The sequence below is a fragment of the Oryx dammah genome, unplaced genomic scaffold, assembly GCF_014754425.2.
Source record: "Oryx dammah isolate SB20612 unplaced genomic scaffold, SCBI_Odam_1.1 HiC_scaffold_29, whole genome shotgun sequence".
Classification (NCBI taxonomy): domain Eukaryota; kingdom Metazoa; phylum Chordata; class Mammalia; order Artiodactyla; family Bovidae; genus Oryx; species Oryx dammah.
Genome location: NW_024070213.1, coordinates 96,148,325 through 96,174,812, shown reverse-complemented (window position 1 = coordinate 96,174,812; position 26,488 = coordinate 96,148,325). Strand labels below are relative to the sequence as shown.

The 26,488-nt window shown below is 37.3% G+C and overlaps 1 protein-coding gene across 1 annotated transcript in view; it reads right to left on the bottom strand.

The window, feature by feature from the left end:
• The window catches only part of EPYC (epiphycan), a 39,458-nt gene extending 16,163 nt beyond the window's left edge, over positions 1-23,295 (bottom strand). The window contains exon 1 of the mRNA XM_040234430.1: positions 23,131-23,295. Within this exon, the coding sequence (XP_040090364.1) occupies positions 23,131-23,295 (165 nt within the window). The remainder of the gene's footprint in view (positions 1-23,130) is intronic.
• Between the last annotated feature and the right edge of the window lie 3,193 nt (positions 23,296-26,488).

Sequence of the window (26,488 nt, the reverse complement as noted above, 5' to 3'; positions counted from 1 at the left end):
TCTTTAGCTTTGTAGAAAAATGTTTGTGCATGCTTTTTTTTTTTTTTACAGATAATTGTTTTTCCACTGATTTGACGTGAAGCTGTAAGATCTCAGTTGTCATTCAATATAATGAGGCAAAACAGCTTTTATGTTTATCAAAAACTGTTTTGTTCATGCTTCCTTGCTAATAAAATGTGAATGTTGAGCAGCTTTTAAGACCGACGAAAAGGAATGCATTTTCAGTTCAGCAAAGTTACAGAACTATAGCCTCAAAGTACTGTGCCCGGAGAGCCTTTTGCCCTGCAGACACATTTATTCTCACCATTGGATAGGAGTGATTTAGGGTTCTGTATTCTTTTCCTCTTTAACAATTTTCATACCGTGATATGAAGCGGTGAGGCAATGCATGCAGGAAAATGAGGCCAGGGAAGCTTAACCACCTGGCTCTCCGAGTAACAGACTTTTATGCTTAATGCTGCAGAAACCTAAATTTGGGAAGAAACATAAACGGCCAGAAAATACCCCTGCCCTCTTTTTTAAATGCACACATAACTGAGCCTCTGATACAAATATTTATTCTTTTGGAGTTTTTCTCCCCTCTTTTTCATTTCACCTTCTTATTTTATTCAAACTTCTCCCTACTGAGTTGACTTTGGATCTGATCATTATATTTCCCTAAATTTAAAGACACAATACAAGGTCATTCCCATGTGTCATTACTTCTTGTGCTTATCTTCTTGACCCAGTACCAGTAGGGAATATTTTTGGGTTAATCGGTTTTCTCATTCTATATTCTTGTTTACTGGCCTTGGAACTGTAGATAGTTGATGCCCCAGCAGACAGTGTTTAGAAGTACCTTCCATATCCATGAAAGAGGTATATTTCTATCAGAGATTACAGATGCATAGCCCACAGGCTGGGTAGAGTGCTGAACTTAGTCACTCAGTCATGTCTGACTCTTTGAGACCCAATGAGTTGTTGCCTGCCAGGCTCCTCTATCCATGAAATTTTCCAGGCAAGAATACTGGAGTGGGTTTCCATTTCCTTCTCCAGGGGATCTTCCTGACCCAGGGCTTGAACCCATGTCTCTTGCTTCTTCTGCATTGTCAGGCTGATTCTTTATCACTGAGCCACTTGGGAAGTCACAATGAGGTCTCTGCAAATGTCACACTGAAGAGATAATGGTACCAATAAGTGTCCTCACCATCCCTTGGCCTCCACATGCAGCACAGCCCTGATTCCATGGAGGTAACCCCACACCTCAATGCAATCTCTGAGAAAACAGGGCTGAAGTGACCCTGAGGTGGCTTAGATAAAGTTTCTGCTCCTAGAGAAATAAGGACTCTAAGTGGAAAGAAAGTCAGTTACATTCATTTTTTTAACCAGATTATGTGTACTCAGACTTTTACTGGCTGTGTTTGTTTATATTGTTATTAATAGAACTGTGAAAGATTTGAAACCTTCATTCTCAAATAGTCAGCAGGCAGGGAGCTTAGCTCAGTGCTCTGTGATGACCTAGATGGGTGGAATGAGGGTGGGTAGGAGGGAGGTTCAAGAAGGAAGGGATATGCATTTACATGTAGCTGATTTATTTAGTTGGATAGCAGAGACTAAGAGTATTGTAAAGAAATTATACTCCAATAAAATTTATTTTTAAAAAATAGTCTGCAGAGCTGCCCACGGAAGAAACTTTCTCTGAAAGCACCCAGCACCATTTTAAGTGACAGTAACATAAAGAAGTAAAGTAATGCTCAAAATTCTCCAAGCCAGGCTTCAGCAATACGTGAACTGTGAACTCCCTGATGTTCAAGCTGGTTTTAGAAAAGGCAGAGGAACCAGAGATCAAATTGCCAACATCCGCTGGATCATCAAAAAAGCAAGAGAGTTCCAGAAAAACATCTATTTCTGCTTTATTGACTATGCCAAAGCCTTTGACTGTGTGGATCACAATAAACCGTGGAAAATTCTGAAAGAGATGGGAATACCAGACCACCTAACCTGCCTCTTGAGAAATCTGTATGCAGGCCAGGAAGCAACAGTTAGAACTGGACATGGAACAACAGACTGGTTCCAAATAGGAAAAGGAGTACGTCAAGGCTGTATATTGTCACCATGCCTATTTAACTTATACGCAGAGTACATCATGAGAAACGCTGGACTGGAAGAAACACAAGCTGGAATCAAGATTGCCGGGAGAAATTTCAATAACCTCGGATATGCAGATGACACCACCCTTATGGCAGAAAGTGAAGAGGAACTAAAAAGCCTCTTGATGAAAGTGAAAGAGGAGAGTGAGAAAGTTGGCTTAAAGTTCAACATTCAGAAAACAAAGATCGTGGCATCCGGTCCCATCACTTCATGGGAAATAGATGGGGAAACACAGTAGAAACAGTGTCAGACTTTATTTTTTTGGGCTCCAAAATCACTGCAGATGGTGACTGCAGCCATGAAATTAAAAGATGCATACTCCTTGGAAGAAAAGTTATGACCAACCTAGATAGTATATTCAAAAGCAGAGATATTACTTTGCTGACTAAGGTCCATCTAGTCAAGGCTATGGTTTTTCCAGTGGTCATGTATGGATGTGAGAGTTGGACTGTAAAGAAGGCTGAGCACCGAAGAATTGATGCTTTTGAACTGTGGTGTTGGAGAAGACTCTTGAGGGTCCCTTGGACTGCAAGGAGATCCAACCAGTCCTTTCTGAAGGAGATCAACCCTGGGATTTCTTTGGAAGGAATGATGCTAAAGCTGAAGCTCTAGTACTTTGGCCACCTCATGCGAAGAGCTGACACATTGGAAAAGACTCTGATGCTGGGAGGGATTGGGGGCAGGAGGAGAAGGGGACGACCCAGGATGAGATGGCTGGATGGCATCACGGACTCGATGGACGTGAGTCTGAGTGAACTCCAGGAGATGGTGATGGACAGGGAGGCCTGGCGTGCTGAGATTCATGGGGTCACAAAGAGTCAGACACGACTGAGCGACTGAACTGAACTGAACTGAACTGAACATAAAGGGGGGATAAATTGGGAGATTGACATATATACACTACAATATATAAAAACATGTAACTAATAAGGATCTATTGTACAGCACAGGGAACTCTACTCAATACTCTGAAATGAGCTACATGAGGAAATAATCTAAAAAAGAGTAGATATAATATAACTGACTCACTCTGCTATACTCCTGAAACTAAGACAACACTGTCATCAACTGTACTCCAATAATAAGAAATATAATATTAAACAACAAAAAAAAAACCCAAAATCCTTTTAATCAAAGCAATTTGCCCTCTAGCAAAACGTATATCTAAATGATCTGTGCAACTGAATTACTACCATTAAGCCTAAATTTATTTGTCTTAATTTCAGAGTAAAAATATGAATAATTAGTATGTTCAGAAACAGCAGCCACACCTCTTCTAATTGTCTTATTTGCCACTGATTCTTTCAGTAGAGACCTGTTGTTGAGCATGCTACTCACACCTGTTCAGGGTAGTCACAAACCATTTTGCCCCTCTTAAGCATTGTTTGAATTAATTAAAACTAGTCTATTTTGTTTTTTGATATTTTAATATTTTTCATCTCTGTGCTTAATCTGCACTAAGTTTCTGGTGAAAAACTCAATGAAAATGTAACACCGGTGAGATGGAAAGAATGGAAAGAAAATATAATACATGTGAGATGGAAATCATTACTTGGGTTCGATTCCTATCTTTATGAATGAATGAAAGGGTCACTAAATGAATGAATGAATTTATAAATGATGGAAGGTTTGGCAGTGTTTATCATTATCTAATCAACCAGACTGAATGCCTATGCCAAGCATTACAGTTAAGCTATGGTCAACTGTCCATTTCCCCTGTCATTAATATTTTCTAAACATTGATCCAAGAATGAAAATATAATTGACCCTATTGGAAAAAGAATAATGCAGATTTTCATAGCTAAAATAGAGTCCAGGATAGAGTCACAATGAGATTCCCAGCCCAGGAAACTGAAGTTACTTTAGATTGTTCTTATGATGTAGATCTGATCAGTGAGAAGAGACTGTCTCAAACTTGGGAGCAGTTTCTTGACTCATTAGTGATGGTGATATAGTCAAAGAGAGGAAAGTGAAGTCGCTCAGTCGTGTCTGACTCTTTGTGACCCCAGGGACTGTAGCCTGCCAGGCTCCTCCGCCCATGGGATTTTCCACTCAAGAAAACTGGAGTGGGTTGCCATTTCCTTCTCCAGGGGATCTTCTTGACCCAGGGATACAACTCGGGTCTCCCACAAGTAAACTAAAGAAGAGGATAGTCTAGAAAAATCGAGTTCAGGGAAATAGGTGATATTTCCCTGATATTTTGTTATTGTAGCCATCATTGTTTGGAAGAGAGAAACAGTAAATTCATCGAACCTAAAGATATCATCTCTAAAATGGAGAAGAGAGGATTCATTGGATCTCACTATGAGCTAGATGAAAATATTGGGCATGGATTGAATACTCTGTATATGAACAACTGTTAAACTCTTTCCATTGATTTGCCTGTAATTCTCAAAACAGCCCTCTGTGGAAGGCGCAATGGTTGTGTACATTTAATAGATCTGTGAACTGAGAATGGAAGGAGGGAGGGCTGAGTAAGCTGTCTGAGGTTGCACAGCTCCTATGTAGTCAGCCCAGGATTTAAATCTGATTATGATTGTCATAAAACTACACAACTTCCTTAATAGTTACTGATTCTGTACTCAGCTAGAAAAATTTATGCTGAATAATCTAACTTCTTACATATCTTCATTCTAAGAAAGAGGAGCTCTGGATAGGAGAAGTGAGCATTGTCATCGGTGGAAATGACCTCACATTATAAATTCATAAATGGACTTCCTTGTACATATTTTAAGCCTCGTGTGATTTTTTTTTTTTTTTTTTTAGTGTCATTTATCAGCCTACCATCATATCTGGCCATGACTGATTACGTAGGTCTGCTGCTACACGGGAAGGCTGAACACCCTACCAAGGCCATGCTCCCTTATGAGAGCACTTGGCAGCCAATCAGTTTTTCTCCTGAAACTGACAAGTGTAAAAAATATCACATAACACTGATGTAGGTAGAATGTAAAATTCAAGCAGCATTGATTATAATTTTCTCAATTTTGTAAGAAATAAGCTTTTATGTAGAATGAAGCTCTAGTCTGCTTAAGCTATGATAGTTTCATATATTCATTTTTCTCTTGGGCATTCAGCTCTAAATCAGTTTCCCACTTTCTTAGACTCTAGATTGGGTCATGTGGCTAGTTCTGGCCAACTGATAGGGAGAAAAGGTCATGTGCAACGTCTGGTTCAAATCAGAAGAGCAAGCGTTCTTTCTTCAGATTTTCTCTCTTCCCTTTAATCTGTCAACAGAAGATCCACTGTGACTTTGAAGTCCAAAGGTGAAGATGGTGACGTTCTAACATGAAAGATGTTTGAATCCCTGAATAATTACTTGGAAGGCAGTAAACCCCTTGACCTGCATTAGGTAGCCATGTCAGCAAGATATAAATTTCTTATTGCATTGAGCCATTGGGATTTTGAATTATTTGTTACTGCTGCTAATGTAACTTGCCCTAAAATAGACCTTTTCAATTTTTGTTTTCTTATTCATTTCCTAATTAAATTAATGAAAAAATTTTTAACATTTTTGGAATTTATTTACCTAGCACATTTCATTGACATTAGAGAAATATAAATATGCACATTTTTTGTCTCTTTATCCTCTCTAATTTCTCTTTAACAGACTACTATTCTTTGATCTAGGTCACTTATGTAGTACTTACTGAAATATATCACCAAATTTTACTCAGTTCACCATTATTTCAATTTATCTATTTTTAAATCTCAGTATTTTATTAACTTATTTCAAAATTAGTAAATCTATATAATGGAAGTCTGAAAGTCAAAATCAAGACTAGGTAATGGCTTTTTTTAATCAAAATAGCATACAGTCATAATATTTGATATTAACTTGCTAAGATATGTATGTATTGAAGAAAACCTGTAAATGCTTTCTTTTTAAAAATCTATCCTAATGTACAGCTATTCTTCGTAGATTTGTGTTCAATGCCACGTTTAAGTGAAAACTGTAATGCAAAAGAAACAAAAGCTGATGATTTGAAGGTTGCATTTAATCATATCCTCTCTAGCCCGTGTCTCTTCTGGGACCTCAGTGTTTTTTCCTTTGTTCTCATGTTTATTTTCTCATTTCCTTTTCTTGTTGTCAGAAAATGGAGATATTTCATTTTTACTTGCCAGATAGACTGTTTTTTACTTCAGTTTTATCCCAGTTTATTCAGGACTCTGTTCACCATCACCCCCTTAGGCTCCAGAAACTTAATAGGTTTCTAATATCTTAGTTCTCACAAAATGTATCATCTAGTTATAATTGAATGTCTCCAAATGATATTGGTAGGGGACTTTGGCAAAGGCTGTAGAAACATTATCTAATAGCAAAGTCAGTTCATTTTCCCTCTCCCCTTACTGCCCTTGTTCCCCAAGTAAGGTTGCCAGAAGGACAATTTAGTGCAGGCTGAAATCAGTAATCTCATGAGGATGGGAGTAGGGGGAGAGAGTCAATCACAGTAATTGAAAACAAAGAAGCTGGACTGAAAATGAAGATATTTGGAACCTTTCAAACACTGGCTCTTTATTTTATGATGGAGTAATTTCGTATTTTTTTTTAAGTTTCAATCTTTCCCATCCTAACACAAAGCAAATTGTTCCTTCTAACACAGACTTTCTTGAGGCACAAAGTATAACAAGCTGTGCCTTTTAATATGCAGAGTGTCTCTGAATACAACTGCTGTTCATTCACGATGATGATTTATGTATTATCAGAGGTGATTATAGACATTTTAAACAGGAAAACTTGCATTTCAGAGGATGTTTTAGGGAAAAGCAGCTAACATTCAATTGTCTTCAAAATAGTTATTACATTATATTTTTTTCCTATTGTATAGGATTGGTGGTAAGGCCTTGCAAAATGTTGCAAATTTAGAAATCTGACTTAATCTCTCAGTGGCAGAATGACTTTAAACAAATTCAAAAGAACTTTCTAACCTAGTATGCTAACCTGAACCCTGTTATTGCCACCAGTATGTTCTCTGTAGCTTCACTTGGGGACTTAATCATAGTTAAAACTTTGTAGAAACAGAAGCAGAACAGAGGACCCTGTGTATATCAGCTCTATAATAATGTAAAGTAACAAGGCTGTTTTTCAAGGATTTGAAATCCTTGAATTTGTTGACTATCGTATGTTTTTGCAGTCATTAGCCTGATAGAAATCCTGTCAACAGAAGGCTGCTGAGTAGTAAGTAGTTAATTGACTCTGGTAATATTTGGCTCTATGATCTTCCTTATTAATCTCAGTATAAAAATGTATGGATCTGCTTTAATCTCCATTCTATATATGTGTTATAGATTCAATATAGTTATGGTGAAGGACTTTTAAATGTTCTGAATTTGATTTCATTCATATTTATGTCTTTGATCAGAGTTTCAATATCATAACTCCAGAGAGAACACATTGAAAAAAGATTTGATCCATCTTCAATACCTTCTAGATACATTTCATTTGTTGTTCTTATATGCTTTAAGAAATGGAGTGTTTTATATATTTACACATATACTTTTTCTCTTTAAAGCCCATATTGAAAGTTAGCAGATATTGATATGATGTCACTGTGATTATCCTTTGGGGCCCACCTGTCTGCATCTTATATGGAGTACATTGACATCATAAGCCAATAATTGTACAGCCTAATGGATGCCAACATTGCTTGACCTCTTATTGTCCTGCTTAGCCTTTTTTTAATGCCCTATTTTCATTGGGTCTTCCCTAATTCCACAAATTTCTCATTCTAACACTCCTAGGGAAAGTTATGGTAAACTTTGTCTTGAGTTTGCTAGGAACAGAGAGGTTTACACTGCATTTTTTAAAAAGGCTATGCAGGACAATAAGAGGTCAGGTCCAATCCTGGGTTAGAAATTAGTGTAGTGGAAGAATATGTCTAGTATAGGATTATCCATTTCAGAAATGTGAAGATGTCCATAATTCCTTTGAACAATGTTACTTTTGGCGGATTTATCATTTACTGATTTTTTAATGTCTCCGTAGAAGATGCCACAAAACAATATCTGGAGAATTTTATCAGAAACTAGTGGCCCAGATGGTAAAGAATTCACCTACGATGCAGGAGAGCCTGGTTCGAACACTGGGTCAGGAAGATCCCCTGGAGAAGGGAATGGCAACCCACTCCAGTATTCTTGCTTGAAAAATTCCACAGACAGAGGAAGCCGGCGGGTTACAGTCCATAAGGTTGCAAAGAATCAGATATGACTGAGAAACTAACGCTTTCACTTTTGTCAGAAAAACAAGTCTGGACCGGAAAGAAGAGAGAAGGCTCTCATTACTAGAAGGCACAAAGTACTAACGAAGTAAAGGGACCAAACTAAAAAGCATATTAAACTGGTTAAACACAGTAGTAACTGACGAACACTAAAAGAATAGCCAAGGAACGTCAAATACCCAATCTGAGTCCTACCCCTAGATATTCTGATTTGAATAATCTAAAGTGTGGTCCAAATACCCAATCTGAGTCCTACCCCTAGATACTCTGATTTGAATAATCTAGAGTGTGGTTCAGGCATTAAAATGTTCTTTGATGGCTCAGACGGTAAAGAATCTGCCTCCCTAGGTTGGGAAGATCCCATGGAGAAGGGAATGGCACCCACTTCAGTATTCTTGCCTGGGGAATTCCACGAACAGAGCAGCCTGGTTGGCTACAGTCCATGGGGTTGCAAAGAGTTGGACACGACTGAGCGACTTTCACTTTGAAACTCTAGAGGTGATTCAAATATATGGCCAAGTGAAGTGAAGTGAAGTCGCTCAGTCGTGTCCGACTCTTTGCGACCCCATGGACTGTAGCCTATCAGGCTCCTCCGTCCATGGGATTTTCCAGGCAAGAGTGCTGGAGTGGATTGCCATTTCCTTCTCCATATATGGCCAAGGTCAACATTAATTCCACAGACTAGAACGTAGGAGAGACAAGTGCCAATTAAGTCCTGGAACTCTGAAATGTTGAGTATAGCCTTAGCACACACAGTAGAGGGATTGATTTTTACTGGCCTCCCAAGGGCCACAATCATGAGAGACATCAGCTGGCAGCTTCACTTCAGGAATCTGCGGAGGTTCATTCTCCAGCTTGAAACAAAACAAACAAACAAACAAAAACTCATGGGAAAGCAGTGGAAACGCTTTGGGAGGTAGATTTCTTGAATTTCACAGCCTGAAAGCAAGGCTAAAAGCCCCCGGCACACAGGGCTTCCAGACTGGAGAAACCCCTGGCTGAAAACTCTTGCATACAACCATCTGTCCCTTGAAAGACCACATACTCAATGCAGCACCAGGAGCCAGACAACCAGGACTTAGCAGGAAAATGGAGTTCAAAAGCTTTGAATGTGCAGAAAGATAAGCTTCAGGTGGATCTGATGATTGGTGGGGTGGTGGTTTAGTTGCTCAGTCATGTCCAACTCTTTGCAATGCTATGGACTATAACCTACCAGACTCCTGTGTCTGTGGGATTTTTCAGGCAAGAATACTAGAGTGGGTTGCCATTTCCTTCTCCAGAGGGAACTTCCTGGCTCAGGGATCGAACCCAGGTCTCCTATATTGCAGGCAGTCTCCTGCAATGCAGGCAGATTCTTTACCAACTGAGGCACCAGGAAAGCCATCAGTCACCTGTGCTGAAAAAATGGATGTTTAAAACTGGGCCAATAAACAGTGATATCTCCAATGATACTGTGAGGGAAGAGACATGATGTTTGGGGATGTTTTCTAGTTCAGTGCAGCTCACAGGTACATCAGAATGACCTGGAGGGTAGGTTTCTGATTTGTTAGATCTGGAGTGGAACCTGAAAGTTTGCATACCTGACCAGCTTAATGTTGCTGCTGCCAGCTCAAGAATTACACTTTGAGAACAGCTGCTCTCATAAAGGTAAAAAAGGGCCAAAATTTAACTTCTAGTGGGAGATTTCTCCAAATTGTACTGGACCTCAAATTCTGTAGGCTAGGGACAATGAACATAAGCTGACCAATATCTGGGTGAGGTTAAAGCAAAAGTTCTTCCATCTTCTGAATTCTCAGATACCATCAACTCTCCTCTTGGTCTCTGGCAATAGTATGTACAGGCATGAGGAATACACTTTTGCCTAAAATAGCTGTTGAGGGACTCAGGATTAACATATTTCTTAAAATTTGATGGAGGTTGGGCTCCATATTGTGATAATATTGTATGTGCAATCAGTGCTTCATTCTCTTTAAATATCAGGGTCATGGGAGACTTGGTAATGAGCAAATAGCAATTTATTTGCATTTGAAGAACAACATCTATACCTGGTAGAGTCCACTCAGGTTGTGAAAAAGGGGAGTTTGGGAGTCCATATTCTTTGATCTTTTAAATCATGAGGCAAGTAATTCTGACTTTGTATTATAATCTCTTTGGATTTAAACAAGTTTCTACTTTAATATGGGCTTCCCTTGTGGCTCACCTAGTAAAGAATCTGCCTGCGATGGGGGAGACCTAGATTCGATCCCTGGGTTGGAAAGATCCCATGGAGAAGGAAAAAGCTACCCACTCCAGTATTCTGGCCTGGAGAATTCGGTGGACTGTATTGTCTATGGGTTGCAAAGAGTCAGACGTGTCTGAGTGACTTTCACTCATACTTTAATAAGGACTTTCCAGGTGGCTGAGTGGTAAAGAATCTGCCTCCAATGCAGGAAATGCGAGTTCCATCTCTGGGTCAGGAAGATCCCCTGGAGAAGGAAATGGCAACCCACTTCAGTATTCTTGCCTGGAAAATTCCATGGATAGAGGATCCTGGCAGGCTACAGTCCATGGGGTTTCAAAACAGTCAGACATATCTTAGCGACTAAACAACAACATGCTTTAATATGCAAGGGACATTAATGTGTACTTTTGAACTTTTCCTCCAAAATGTTATAAAGGTAGGGGAGCTATAGGCAAATCTGTTTCCTCTATGTTTCTGAAATTGTCTTATTGGTGTAATGACTCAGCATTTCACTTCACTGCAGAAGCTCTGATATTAAATAATGGGGCTTGATATAATTTGAGGTTAGAACAGAGAACTGAGAGTGAAATTTCAATCTTTGAGATAAATTCACTGATGTTCTTGGACCTACTTCAGGATTCTGTGCAATCAAAATCTACAGAGGATATCTAAGAGTGCTGGTTGGCCTCATGCAGGCCTCAAGGGCAGGCCTCAGGAATGTGGGAGCCACTGTCCTAAAAAATGGGCTGACTTCCTCTCTTGATGTGGAGACCTATATTTAACTCAGTGACCACACCTAATGGCTCGTGAGGCCACCGTGTTGGGGATTAGGTCCATTCACTCCTCCTAAGGAAAGAAGAATGACCAGGGTAATTAGTGAGTAAGAAAAGGAGCTCAGCATGAGTGGCTGTCTTCTTTTTTAGAAGTTGCCTGCTTGCCAGGAGCATGCATTCTGTTTTGCCCCTTCGAGCAGGCAATAAGGTTTACTGTATTCCAAGTCCTGAAGTTGACTAGCCTTACCTGTGACTGATGACCTGGCCTATTTCTGAAGTTTTATATTAAAAAATCCCACAGTTGCTTCACACCTAAGTCATATGTTACAACTTAGCCTTTATCAGTAATAAGGGGGATATTTTGAACTTTATTTGTCTTAGTCTCATTGCTGTCTCTCAGTTGATCCTAAATTTAGGTAGGCCATAGCAGGAACATGTATAAGGTTCCTTAAAACCTAACACTATTGCCCAGAAAATTTCTATATTATATGTATCTCTATCTGTCATATATAGAATAGTATGCATTTTCAAATATGTACTAAACCCTTGGCTTCATATTATGTTAACAACTCTTTTCTTTGCCTCACGGTCTTAATTTATATTTTATATCATAATATAACACATAATTAATAATATATAATACAAGATGTGATGTGGGAAATATAATACAATATACTTTATGTATATTTTTTGTAACCTATTTTATGAGATAATGTTATTGTATATAGCTCTTGCTGTGCTTAGTCGCTCAGTCCTGCCCGACTCTTTATGACCCCATTTACTGTAGCCTGCCAGGCTCCTCTGTCCATGAGGATTCTCCAGGCCAGAATACTGGAGTGGGTTGCCATGCCCTCTTCCAGGGGATCTTCCCAACCCAGGGAGCAAACCCAGGTCTTCCACACTGCAGGTGTATTCTTTACCATCTGAGCCACCAGGGAAACCCATTGTATATAGCTTATATTAATCTGATCTTATCTATAATTATATTTATCTATATATTTATACATCTATTTCTGTATTCATTATAGAGCTTATGCATGTAACTAGACTTACATACTATTCAAAAACAATAGTAGATAAACACAAGAGTGAAATAATTTATATCTAAGATTTTCTGTCAGTCTGTGTGACTCATGACAGGTTTGGAGACATAATTTCTCAGCACATGTGTACATTTTGTGGCTGAATTCATAGAAACCTTATGTCCCCAAACTACAGATCTTGTTTATACTAAGTTTTTTCACTTCCTTTATTATGTTGAAGCTGTGTGTTTCTAAGATGACTAGACTGAGAGCTACTGAGGGACAGGGAGGGACTTAGTCTGATTTTTCTGCTTCTATTCCTGACTTTCAGCAAAAGATTGGTAAGTGGACAATTTGTAAGTGAACCCATGCCAGTAGAGTTAGTCTTCATTATAGCACAAATCCTCTCCCTTCCATGAAGGCTTTTCTGATCACCAGTGCATAACCCTCTGTGGCTGTTGACTAATAACTGATTCCATGGTAAGATAACATTCATTGAACGTTAGCTATGTTCCAGGCTCTAAGCTAAATCATTGTTATTTAGTCTCTTAAGTCGTGTCCAACTCTTTGTGACCTCATGACTGCAGTATGCCAGGCTTCCCTGTCCTTCACGATCTCCCAGAGTTTGCTCAAGCTCATGTTTATTGAGTCGATGATGCTCTCCAACCATCTTATCCTCTGTCACCCACTTTCTAGTGCCCTCAATCTTTCCCAGCATCAAGGTCTTTTCCATGAGTTGGCTCTTTGCATTTTTAAAGCTGCTACCTTCAAAAGTTAACTCTTTCAAAAATTCCCTTAAAAATTATTTTGAATGAAATCACATGTTCTGAAGATAATCTTTCCCATCAGGGTTTTTTCCCATGAGTCTGCTCTTCACGTCAGGTGGCTAAAGTATTGAAGCTTCAGCTTCACCATCAGTCCTTCCAGTGAATATTAAGGACTGATTTCTTTTAGGACTGACTGGTTTGATCACCTTGTAGTCCAAGGGACTCTCAAGTCATCTCCCAAGGTATCTTAGGACTCCAAAGCTGAAACTCAGAGGGTTTTTATGACAGTCCAAGGCACACAGTTGGTGTGACAGACTTGAGACTCACACATGAGGAGTCTGACTCCATAGCCCATGTCACTCAACTCTGTGAAAAACTGCCTCTCAAGGATGAATCAGTTGTACACATGAGCAACACCCAAAGCTGGTGGTTTCTACCCCCATTCTTTGCAGTGTGTGTGGTAATGATTTAAGTGCCCAGGCAAAGCCAGATTGAAAAGCAAATGTCCTACTTGTTTATTTGCTTCGAGTCTCCACTCTGCCAGTCTATACCTAACCAGTGAACTCCGTTCCTCCAGCACATAATATTTAAATTATAGGCTCATCTCCCTGTTTTGTTAAAGTCTTTAAAATCCTGAATACTATTTGGATTTTTATTCAGCACCAAGTAAAACAGAACAGAATTTTAAATTTATCTTTCTCCTAAATTACCCCACCAGTCAATACTCAGTCTTAAAAGTGTTCTTTGTTGTCATCATTATATCAAAATTTGGTTTCCAAATAGGCCCTGGGCCATTCATTCAGCCTGAGTTACTAAGAGTATTCTTGTGGGTTCCACATTCTGGCATGTAGGTAGGCTGAGTGTGATGAAATTCTGCGCTAAGCATAAGTCTGGTGCTTAAATTGATTTAAGTGATTTATATTAATTATCTAAAAGAATGTGACCATGAACACTGGCAATGAAAGCTATGTCCTATTTTCTACTTTATCTTGAAAATGTATGAAGGAGAAATGTGTTTGGCAAAGATTACTCCATCGCCATGTGTTTTACAAAGCTGCTTTGAGTTCAGAAGGATCATCTTTCCTCTCTCTTCCTTAAATACTTTGACAGCTAAGAGAGATACTTGATAGTGTGTTAATTGCAATCACTAGAAAACTTTTTTTCTGGTTCCTAATACTCAAATAACTTAATTTCAGGGAAAGTAAGCCTCAATATGGGACACAGCTAAAAGAAGCAAAGATGAAAGAGAAGGAATTGAAAAATAATGGAGGTTTTAGTGCCTGGGTCTCTCTACTTTGCCATCAGAAGAATCTGGTTTAAATTTTACTCTGAAATTTCCTAGTTGAATAAGAACTCTGCTCCTCAGTTGTTCTTAAAAATAAGTCTTATTTCAAGGGCTAGTTTTGATAATTAACTTATATTTGTAGTCTCATAAGTAATGTATAGTACAGATACAAACACAAACAAATCACTGGCAAATAATATCAGTGATCTTTTTCTCCTGATGAGCCTGCATGATTGTACAATTTTTGTTGCTTCACTTTTTTAAGGTTTTCAAATAGTTTAAAATAAAAATCAAACGGTTTAATGCTGCTTTGGAAAGAAGCATATGGAAACTCAATCAGACAGCCATATTAAAGGATCATCAGCAAAATTCCTCCCTCTCATCCTCAGAGCATCTTTGATGGAAAGGCAGGGTAAAGAGAATGATTAGCTTTCAATTTTTGCCATAGCCTGAAAAGAATACTTACTTCAGGCTGACTGACACTTTAACAAGTTACTTCTTCCAATAAGAAGTATTTTATATGCCAACCATATGTTTGAAACTTTAAAATGTATTATATAAATTAGCCAAAGTAAGACATCATTCCAGATACAATATAAAGTATTGCATGCCTTTTTCACCAGAAGAAATAAATAGGAGAAATATTTCTAATTTAATTGTTTTTTGTTCAGAATATATAGAGATGAGTTTTGAGACGAACTATCCTCTGGTATTAATGAAGTTGAACATCAATTCATTATACTTATATAACCTAATTTTAAGATCCTTTTTATATGTCATTATCTAAAGTGGACATTGATTTCTGTAAGTAGGCCCATATTAGTTTGATTCTACTTCAGCAATTTCAGATGTTACAGGCCATCAACATATATTTTAAAATTTTTTTTGCATAACATCCTGTTATGATAAGAGATAAATCACTGCTCTATTCTTAATTGATACAACGGCCTTCACTGAGTTCTCTCCCATTCCTATAACTTCACTAAATTTAATTTTCATTCCCTTGAATGTTATTGATAAATGCTATTTTTGAAGCTGAATATATTTATTTCAATGGCAGTTTTCATTTTAAGGATAATTTTAAACAATCTGGCCGCCTGTTCTTTCTGTGAAATTGGAAAAAAAAAAAAAAGAGAGAGAGAGAGACCTTAATTTTAAGATCAATGAAGAGTAACAGCAAGAAAAGGATTCCTCATTCAAGAAACTTACTCTTGGCCAATTATTACTGATGTTTTTTGTTAGTTATTAATGGTATTTCCTTATGAATGCATACTTTCTCTCATTCCAGTAGGTATATAAGGCAATTTTTGAAGCACATATGGTAATATTTCAGAAAATAACCTCCTTGAAGAGATTAGGGTGATGGGAAGATAGAGGTGTGGGAAATAATACAAAGCCAGGGAAGAATGAAGCAAAAATTAAGATGTAGTTTTCTGAAAAAAAATGTCAAATCCATTTACAAGATGGATGGCCTAGAACATAAACAAATTTCTTTAAAATTGCAACCTATTCTGACACTGAGGCCTGAGAGAAATGTTTCCTTTATGTCCTCATGAAAGAGCATCGTGTGATGTTGTCCTAAATGTCCCCGACACCATCCTACAACAAATACAGTCAAGTGCTTCATAGGACCACATGATATATATCTCTGGTATTTATTGAAGATACGGAAACAGTGCAGGCTCAATTAAGTAGAAGTAATTATGCAGGACTAAATAATGTGATAGAGGTATGGAGAAGTCTAATTACCTGGAAGGAACCAAGAAAATTTCCTGGAGGATTGGAAGTTCATACCTTTCAGCAGAACCTCAATAAATATTAATACAGCCACTGAGTATGTTTCTGAGCAAAATCATTTACTCATGGACAAGACCAATGATTTTTTAAACTTAAGAGAAATGGGCAAAAAATAATGCAAAAATTGCATCATGAAAATGTGAACACCAAAACCTGCTTAGTTAAAAGCACAATCTCAACTTAAGCCATTCAAAGAGTACAGAATTTTGAACTATTTAGATTTTTCACAAACCTTTTAAAAAATCAGTGAAATGTTTTGTTGGACCCTACACACTCAGGTTATTCCTTATAACTTAGATACATATACCTATTTGCAATTATTCTTAAGTAGTCTTAAACTATTTTTTCCTAAAAAATTAGATAACTGTCAGTTGTCTATAAAGTTCACTTCTAGTTCACCATATGCACCCATAGAGGAATGTTTTTCTTTCTAAGAGTGCAATATAAAATGCACCTGGCATTAAGTTCAACCAAAACTGGTGCAAGTTAAAAGGACGATTAGAAAATGGCAGAAAATGAAGGGAGGATAATATAATCTTTATTAGTTTGTTGGAAATAATATTCTGATAAAAGAACATCAGTATGATTATATATTATGAATAACTGTAATCTTAGTCAAGCTACTTAACTGCTCTTTGTCTCAACATTCTTATCTATTCGATGGGAATAATAATGGACTTCATTCTTTGTTTGGGAGAAATAAATGAGGTAATAGATGTGATTTTCCTAGAATAGTACTGGCATGCAATAAGTGCTCAGATTTAAGCTATTATCCATCAAGAAGGAAAACATCTGCATTTCAGTCTTATGGCTTATAACCAGTTCCTACTCATATCATTACGGTAAAATTAAAGCTAGAGGTAAAAACTGCAGCAACTTTATATCAGCAAATTTATCCACAGGATAATTTAAAACATTGTGATGGAATTTGTTGTTGTTGTTTATTTGCTAAGTCATGTCTGACTCATTTGTGACCCCATGAACTATAACCTACCAGGCTCCTCTGTCCATGGGGTATCACAGGCAAAAATCCTGGAGTGGGTTGCCCTTCCTTCTCCAGGGGATCTTCCCAACCTAGGGATAGAGCTTGCATCTCATGCATTGGCAGGCGGATTCTTACTGCTGAGCCACCAGGGAAGCCCAGAAGATGGAATTGCTGGGTCTAAAATCTTTTTCTAACATATGTCCAGTGGATCCCAGATATTCTAGAGCTCCAGAAATCACATAAGTCATCAGTCTGAAATATTAACCGCATATAATTTTCAAACCACTGGAAGAAATACTTTCCAACCACTGAGGAGGTAATGAATATACTACTACCAGTAGAAATTCATAAAGCTCTACTGAGATTCTAACCCTGGGAATCGAGGGTGGTTTGGCTCACTGACTAAATAAATCACTGGACTCGTAAATGCAAGCCTTGCAGTCTTACAGTAATTCAAATGTGACTTTCAGAAAAGCAGTTTAAGTCACTACATATTATATTAATTTTCTGTTGCTGCATTGAAAATTGCTATCTGGGTCAGGAAGATCCCCTGGAGGAGGGAATGGCAACCCACTCCAGTGTTCTTGCCTAGAGAATCCCCATGGACAGAGGAGCCTGGAAGGCTACAGTCCATGGGGCTGCAAAGAGTTTGACAGGGCTGAAGTAACTTAGCACACACACACATAGTAGTTTGAAACTATACTCATTTTTAAATTCATAGTTTCTGTGGATCAGTTCAAGAATGGTCTGACTGGGTTCTCTGCTTAAGGTCTCACAAGGCCAAAATAGAGGTGAGAACCAGGGCTGTAACCTCATGTGGAACCTGAAATTTCTTGTATATTTAGAAATGGATTTCTTCTACCCCCATAGACTTGCTGGCTATCAACTTCTCAGCATTTAGACACTTCCTGCATCCTCCTGCTTCATACACCCATCTATTTTTAAAGCCAGAAACAAATCTTTTCCCTTGCATTGAATTTCTCTTGTGACTCCAATTTTGTCCCTAACCTCAAGACACTGACTTAAAAGGGCTCATGAGTTTAGGTCAGGCTAAGATAATCTCCCTTTTTAAATTTAAAGTATGCCATAGAACATAACCTATTACAGGAGTGATATCCCAATATATTCATGATGTTAAGAATTGTAAAGAGCATGGATGCCTCCAGGAATGGGCCACTTAGGGCACATCTTAGAATTCTGCCTACCACATATATCAAAGGCCTTAAGTATTAATCATACCAAGTTTAGACCAAAGGATCAACTATATTAGCAAAAATTGCCAAGTCTTAGACTTTATAAGAAAGAAAATTGGCATTTAAAAGCAGTTATCCTGTCATTTTACAATTTTAGAATTTTAAGTTGTCTTTTGTACAGATGAAACAAATTCTAGGCTAAATTATGCAGAACCACACTCTTGGCATCAAGGACAAAAAAAAAAAAAAAAAACTGAAGAATCAAATCCCCTCATTCTCAATGTGCATCATTTATTCTGAACTTTTTCATCAACAAGACCCTGTATGGGTGTGTTATCAGTGTTCACTCAAGAAGTATCCCATAAGATCAAGAACATGTGGAAACACTGCCTTTAATTTATAGAGATGAGATATATAAGTTTATTTGACCTTCCAGAATCTAATCTTCCAAGACTGCATCCAAGAAATTCATGCCATGTTAATCAGATTCTAGAATCCATTCACATGACTGGAACTATTGGCTGTATTTCATATTTTCCCATAGGGAATTATATGGTTGTTGTTTATAAGGAAATTTATAGTAATAATTTGTAAAGATCTGAACTAAAGTTCTCTGAATTTTGTTCCTCATGTCATCTTACTTTATCATATTGATTTGTTTGTTTTGGGATTTTTGCCATAGGTGGTGGGTGAGTGGATTGGTTGATTGATTTTTGCTACTGGACCAATTTCATAAATATCTTTTTAAAATTATATATAGTTTATGTTTTCAAGTGTGTTATACTTTCATAGCAGAAGATATTAAGAAGAGGTGGCAAGAATACACAGAAGAACTATACAAAAAAGATCTTCATGATCCAGATAACCACTATGGTGTGATCACTCACCTAGAGCCAGAAATCCTGGAATGCGAACTCAAGTGAGCCTTAGGAAGCATATCTATGAACAAAGCTAGTGGAGATGATGGAATTCCAGTTGAGCTATCTCAAATCCTATAAGATGATGCTGTGAAAGTGCTGCACTCAATATGCCAGCAAATTTGGACAACTCAGCAGTTACCACAGGACTGGAAAAGGTCAGTTTTCATTCCAATCCCAAAGAAAGGCAATGCCAAAGAATGCTCAAACTACCACATAATTGCACTCATGCCATACGCTAGCAAAGTAATGCTCAAAATTCTCCAAGCCAGGTTTCAACAGTACGTGAACCATGAATTTCCATGTGTTCAAGCTGGATTTAGAAGAGGCAGAGGAACCAGAGATCAAATTGCCAACATCTGTTGGATCATTGAAAAAGCAAGAGAGTTCCAGAAAAACATCTATTTCTACTTTATTGACTATGCCAAAGCCTTTGACTGTGGATCACAACATACTGTGGAAAATTCTGAAAGAGATGGGAATACCAGACCATCTGACCTGCCTCCTGAGAAATCTGTATGCAGGTCAAGAAACAACAGTTAGAACTGGACATGGAAGAGCAGACTGGTTCCAAATAGGGAAAGGAGTACGTCAAGGCTGTATATTGTCACCCTGCTTATTTAACTTATAAGCAGAGTACATCATGTAAATGCCGGACTGGATGAAGCACAAGCTTGAATCAAGATTGCCACCCTTATGGCAGAAAGCAAAGAAGAGCTAAAGGGCTTCCTGAGGAAAGTGAAAGAGGAGAGTGAAAAAATTGGCTTAAAACTCAACATTCAGAAAACTAAGATCATGGCATCCAGTCCCATCACTTCATGGCAAATAGATTGGAAAACAATGGAAACAGTGACAGACTTTATTTTGAGGGGCTCTAAAATCACTGCAGATGGTAACTGCAGCCATGAAATTAAAAGACACTTGCTCCTTGGAAGAAAACCTATGACCAACCTAGACAGCATATTAAAAAGCAGAGACATTACGTTGCCAACAGAAGTCTGTCTAATCAAAGCTATGGTTTTTCTAGAAGTCGTGTATGGATGTGAGAGTTGGACTATAAAGAAAGCTGAATGCCAAAGAACTGATGTTTTTGAACTGTGATGTTGGAGAAGACTCTTGAGAGTCTCTTGGACTGCAAGGAGCCAGTCCTGAATATTCATTGGAAGGACTGATGCTGAAGCTGAAACTCCAAAGCTTTGGCCACCAGATGCGAAGAATTGACTCATTTGAAAAGACTCTGATGCTGGGAAAGATTGAAGGTGGGAAGAGAAGGGGATGACAAAGGATGAGAGGGTTGGATGGCATCACCAACATGATGGACATGAGTTTGAGGAAGCTCTGGGAGTTTATGATGGACAGGGAAGCCTGGCGTGCTACAGTCCATGGGGTTGCAGAGTCAGACATGACTGAGCAACTGAACTGAACTGATAGCACATTTATATCTGTATTTCTATCTATATCTATCTATGTCTATATCTATCACCTACCTAAAACCAGTTTTCTGATGATGACTTCGCCACAAAGAATTATTAAATCAGTGGTGATTTGTGTATTTTAATTAACTACGAGGTGTTGTCCGTGACTCTTTGGAACCCTCTGCCGTTTAGGTTTCTGAGCTTGGGTGGGCCATTATGAAAATGAGAAACTTTGCCTGAAGTAAGGGCTAGAGCATGTGAGGATATAATGCCACCTATTCAGTACCTTACAGAAAGGTTCTTATTCTAGAATAAGCAAACACTGAGGAAAGGTTGTCTACTAAATCATAGCTATATGGATATATTGATTAGCTTAATTTTCTTGATGGTAGGAAGAACTTTAGACTTTCATGAGAATGTGTAGGGGCTCTTGGGCAACAAAAAAATCCTGACAGTGAGGAATAACTTAAAAGCAGTCTGCAGATAAAGTTCACTTCCTTCACAGTTTTCCCAGGGAATTAAAAAATGTGAAAATGTTACTCACTTCTGTGACCCCATGGACTATATTCCACCAGGTTTCTCTGTCCATGGAATTCTCCAAGCAAGAATACTGAAGTGGGTAACCATTTCCTTCTCCAGGGGATCATCTCAACCCAGAGATTGAACCCAGGTCTCCTGCATTGCAGGCAGATTTTTTTATCCTCTGAGCCATGAGGAAGGCTTAGTCTCAAAAGGTGTTTTCTCTATTGTGCATCTGTTCTTCTGAAGTGAATAAATAGCCCCTTGAATCCAAATTCCTTAGCTCCACTTAAAATAGAGAACTCACTTATGGTATTCACCAATCCTATGAAATATTTTTTGGAAGAATGACAAATAAGTTTAAAATCTTTACTTTAGTAGATAACTGCAAATATGCACTGTGGTTTTAAAAAAAATTATGCAAGATGGAAAAAGGAGAAGGGCAGATGAGTTAAGTGCTGCAAACTTTCTTCTAATGCTCCGCATTGATGCAATAGAGATATAGACATCACATTTGTAGCAAGATAGATATTAATAACTACAAAGTCTCTACAGAAAGCCCCCTTTGTATAATAGAAGGCACACAGTGAAATGAATCACAGTGAATATTAAGAAAGATTTAAAAAGTCATAACCAAATGTTCAGAAGAAAAGTCTGCTGTCAAGCCTGAAAATTCACTAAAAAAAAGAAGAGAAAGATAAAGAGACAGAGGGCAAATGAGAGAAAGACAGTAAAACAATAGGATAGGGCAAGAAGATATAAAAATATTGTACAGTGAAAATGTAACTGTATTTAATAAGGCAATAAAAAGAAAGATGAGAACATTTACTATCTTAAAAAGGATATATCTAAGTCTCATACAATTTAAATACATGCTTTTGTTTAAATATTTCATGTCCCTAGTTATCAAAAGTTATTCTAAGGAGATTTGCACTTGAATGACTGCCTCAAATATGTTCTGATTCTGTAAAGGTGATGTAATTTCCCTTTTGGTTATTTGTACTTAATTAGTTTTTGTCAATGTTGTATGTTCATTATACTCCAACATTTCAAGGTCTGCTTGTTTTCTGATTCAGAAAAAATTAGTCTGTATCCTTTAGTTATATAAAAAGCCTACCATTTAATTAGGAACATGTCATATTAGATTTAGGTAATGGTCTGTAACCTTGCCAATGCCTACATTACTGCTGAGAGTAATCAGTCATTTAGGGAAGTGTATTTTCACTTGGAAAACAGTAGAGTTTCAAACCATTGTCCCTTTTTTGCATTCATTTAGTTTTCTTCTATTACATTTTAATCTCTCACACCTTTTTTCTTCACTTCAAACTTCCCAAACTTCTTTATCATTATAGGTGTATTATTTGAATTCACCTTACTCTCACTGATTGCCTTTTTCTCTCTTCTAACTTGATAGAAACTCTTATTTTTCAACTTTATGAGGCGATATAAAGACAATGAAATGAAGTATAAAAAAGAAAAGAGTCTTCCAGTGTTAACCTCCATCCCATCGAACATGTTCTGGAGAAAATGTTAATATGAAATTATTAAGCTGGAACATTTCAGTGTATGTTCTCTGTCACTCAGTTGTATCCAGCTCTTTGCGACCCCATGAACTGCAGCCCACCAGGCTCCTCTGTCCGTGGGGTTTTCCAGGCAAGGATACTGGAGTGGGGTGCCATGCCCTTCTCCAGGGGATCTTCCGGAACCAGGCGCCAAACCCCTGTCTCCCGCATCTCCTGCACTGACAGGCAGTTTTCACCACTGAGTCGCCTGGGAGGCCAGGACCATCTCTACTTCTAAGTAAACAAAAATCTATCTGAAGAGAAGAAACCCCAACAATCCCTTATAGAATGCTTAAAGAACCTCAAGAGTTGGAGGGATCAGTTACCTCAGCTCGCCCCACTGGAATGTTCTCATAGTTGTACAGGTGGTCCAGGTCTTCTAAGGTGGCATCGTATGTCTCTGAGTCGTAGTTGATGGATTCTAGAGTTGGGGCAGTCACAGCAGCATCCAAGAGGACAAGTCCCACAATGAGTCTTGCTAATGCTTTCATTTTTCAAACTTTCCTAATCATAAAACATTGGAACACATAAATATTTAATTGCTAATAACTTATGAATAGTTTGCACTAAGTAGGAATGATAGATCACTGCCAATACTGAGAAACTCAAGCTGGTAGTTTTCTTTCAATGGATAATTTATAACATAACATGTGTAACTGTGTGGATTCTGAGGACTACTGCTGCCAGGTATTCAAATTAATTCACAAACCTACCCACATTTTTGCAGTAGATATTGTAATTATAATAAACTGATTTTATTTTACAAAGAAACGTGGAGAAAAAGAGATGCAGAAAGACTGTGATAAACTTAGGTGGCTCAGACGCTAAAGAAGCCACCTGCAATGTGGGAGACCTGGGTTCGATCCCTGAGTTGGGAAGATTACCTGGAGAAGGGAACAGCCACCCACTCCAGTATTCTGGCCTGGAGAATGCATGGACTATACGATCCATGGGATTCACAAACAGTTGGACACGACTCAGCGACTTTCACTTTATTCACAAAAGCCTTCACATTATCTAAGTTTCACCACTTACTAAGCATGAAGTTATTTCATCAGCTCTGGGATGCAGAGCTGATGATGATGATAATTATTATAACTGTCATACCATTTTAAAAATGAGGAAACCAAGACAGAGTTGGCTAGTAATACAACTAAGACTGTTTCTTGTTCATTTAAGCCCAAGGCTTTTTCCAGACAAAATAGTAAAGGCTTTTTTTTTCCCTTCTTTGTTGCCTCTGGGTGTCATTAATACATAAAATAATTTAACATGTACATACATAAAATTAATATTTCATGCAATATTTTCAAAATTTGTTCTGAACTAAATGGAGGAGATAAGAAAAACCATTTTCCCTTTAGTCCTTGGTGTTTTATTTCAATTCTTAATGGCTATTTAAAATTTAGATTCAGAATCAATGGGAATACATGTTTAAAAGTCACCGTTTAGCAAGATTTCCTTAGAGGAGCATTTGCACACATAAGATTAGAGCAATCTTTTGTAATTCTTTAATTAATATAATTCTTATTTTCCATGATAACATCATGCATTTGGGAGAATCAGTCACTATCTTATAATTTTAATTATTTTAATTCTGTGTATACTCCTTTGAATACAGTGTAGTTTAGAAAAAATCTCAGCATAATTTTAAATGTTTAAATTAAACCTAACAAAAGTGTCACCTCAAGATCCTCTGTTGAGGAACAAAGTATTTGTAAAACTTTTTATCAAGCATGTCTAATTTTAAAGGTTTTGTATTTCAGATACACTTCTTGGATTTCCTTATGAACAGTACTTGTGGTTTTTGTACCTATGCAGACATATAAAAAGGAATTCATGGTAAATATTACCTTTAAATTTGAATGCACTGGAAGACCAACTGACCTTCAGTTACTTGAAAGAAAGTCTTTATGAAGCAGGTTTAGGCAGAAGCATATGAAATTCCTCTGAGAATAAAAAGTAGTACAAGGAGCTCCTTTTCATCCCCTCCTATGTTTTTTTCAAATAAATTTTATTCACACAGGATAAACTAAACCTCTATTTTACCTGCCTTTGCAGAAGGTTTTGCACGATCTCAGATTTGAAATTGTATTATGCAATCACCAACAAAGTCCTGCTTAATAAAACAGTGTGATTTGCAAATCTCTCAAGAACCAATCTCCATATTCAGGTGGGAAGCAGTAACAATGGGCAACACTAATCTAAGAAGTATATATTTTCCTGTACATTTCCGGCGAGTTTCATTGTTCCAAAAAATTATGCACTTGCTTATTTTTTCTCACTTCACACTGTAAAGATCTGCATATTAGAATTTACTTGCATTTGACATATTTGCTAAAGCTATCACCAATAAGGCAGTCTGGGAACCTTAGAAATATGAAGAGCACATATCCATGTGTAGATAAAAAGCATATCTCTTCCTTCAAATACTTACATTAGTGTTTAATGTAGTGGCTTGTTGAAACTTTGAACTTATTGTCTACTTTATGCCATCTAATGATATTTTAACAACATATATAAAGCTTTAAAATATATAGCTTAAAAAGGCATTCTAATTGCAGAATTCTGATATGATCATCAATACATTTTAAACACCTGATTCTTATAATTTTCTTCTTTTGCAAAATATTTCAATCAATAACAACCAATAGTGCCTGTCAATACTAGCAAAGAACATGTTCTGTATCAGGGCACCTGATTTAAGGAATATATTGGAAACAACTATAATTTTATTGGCATCTGTGATGGCTGTTAAGATAAACTCTTTTGCTGTATGTTTTGAATTCCTAAGCTAATTCAGAATTTTGGATTTTCCAAGAATAATATAAATATAAAAGGAGCAAACTAAACCCAATCCATTGAAGTTCACCATGAAATACTAAAGCAAGGTGAATTATTTTTTTTCAAAGGTTGTTATAGTAGGAAAAAAAGTCTATAACCCAAGAAGAAGGCAAGTGTAAAAACTTACCTTTGGCTCCGACTTGTTGAAATGGCATGCAGGGACTGAGGATGCCGTCCCAGTGGTATTTGCCCCTGACCAATGGTTGTGAATTCTGGTTTGTGGGAGGTGGAATTTATAACACTCAGTTTTCTGTTTGGAAAAGCTCACCTTGGGAAATGCTTCTCAGTCTTTAAAAAACCCAAATTATTTTATAATCACTCAAATTAAGCAGCAGAAGCCAAATTACATAGTACATAAAGCTCCTGAAATTATGTTAAAGGAATTCTGATTGCAAATGTGTCACCATAAAAATTTTAAATGGAAAAAGTTTGTTTTAACATATCTCGTCTACAACACATTCACCAGTTAAGGGAAGACATTAATGTACACAGTGATACTATAAACAGATATTTCAGAAATGTTCTAAGATGAAAGAATTTTACCAAACCTTGCATATCTTGAATTTTTTTTTTCAATTTTCATTGACATTAACTGAAATTTAGTAAATGTTGCAAAAACCTTACCTATATAATGTTGAGTAAGGAAAAGAAACAAAAGGAAACAAATTATTTTGATTGCTTGAAATGCTTTGAGAGCAAACAATAACCTCTTGCATGATTATCTTTTTAAAAAATTATGCCCAGAAATAATGCATAAATATGATCTGAGGGTTTTGAAAAGAAGGCTCCATTTCTTCTCTTTTATCTATCTATCAGAGCCCAAAAAATCAAATTACATTAAAA